Source organism: Fukomys damarensis, unplaced genomic scaffold, assembly GCF_012274545.1.
Source record: "Fukomys damarensis isolate Sample0158 unplaced genomic scaffold, DMR_v1.0_HiC HiC_scaffold_39, whole genome shotgun sequence".
NCBI classification, from domain to species: Eukaryota; Metazoa; Chordata; class Mammalia; order Rodentia; family Bathyergidae; genus Fukomys; species Fukomys damarensis.
In genome coordinates this window covers 12,017,731-12,018,353 of record NW_022900951.1, presented here as the reverse complement: position 1 = coordinate 12,018,353, position 623 = coordinate 12,017,731, and the positions used below count along the sequence as shown (strand labels likewise).

The window sequence follows — 623 nt, the reverse complement described above, 5'->3', positions numbered from 1 at the left end:
CTGCTCCTCAGCCGAAGAGGCGCTGCTGCTCAGGGACGAAGAGGCGCTGCTTCTCAGGGACGAAGAGGCGCTGCTCCTCAGGGACCAAAGGGCGCTGCTCCTCAGGGACCAAGGGGCGCTGCTCCTCAGGGACCAAGGGGCGCTGCTCCTCAGGGATGAAGAGGCGCTGCTTCTCAGGGACGACGAGGCGCTGCTTCTCAGGGACGAAGAGGCGCTGCTTCTCAGGGACGAAGAGGCGCTGCTTCTCAGGGAGGAAGAGGCGCTGCTCCTCATGGACCAAGGGGCGCTGATCCTCAGGGACCAAGGGGTGCTGATCCTCAGGGACCAAGGGGCGCTGCTCCTCAGGGACCAAGGGGCGCTGACCCTCAGGGACCAAGGGGCGCTGCTCCTCATGGACCAAGGGGCGCTGATCCTCAGGGACCAAGGGGTGCTGATCCTCAGGGACCAAGGGGCGCTGCTCCTCAGGGACTAAGGGGCGCTGACCCTCAGGGACCAAGGGGCGCTGCTCCGCACGGACGAAGAGGCGCTGCTCTTCAGGGACCAAGAGGCGCTGACCCTCAGGCACCAAGGGGCGCTGCTCCTCACGGACGAAGAGGCGCTGACCCTCAGGGACCAAGGGGCGC

General features: G+C 66.8%; 1 protein-coding gene across 2 annotated transcripts in view; it reads left to right on the top strand.

Annotated features, from left to right (window-relative positions):
• The window catches only part of LOC109117358, a 1,241-nt gene extending 662 nt beyond the window's left edge, over positions 1-579 (top strand). The window contains exon 2 of one of the 2 annotated variants that reach the window (XM_019204275.2): positions 68-579. In XM_019204275.2, coding sequence (XP_019059820.1) covers positions 68-472 — 405 coding nt within the window. In that variant the 3' untranslated portion in view covers positions 473-579. Of the gene's footprint in view, positions 1-43 lie in introns of both variants that reach the window. The other variant, XM_019204274.2, reaches the window with a different exon arrangement.
• Positions 580-623: the final 44 nt, after the last annotated feature.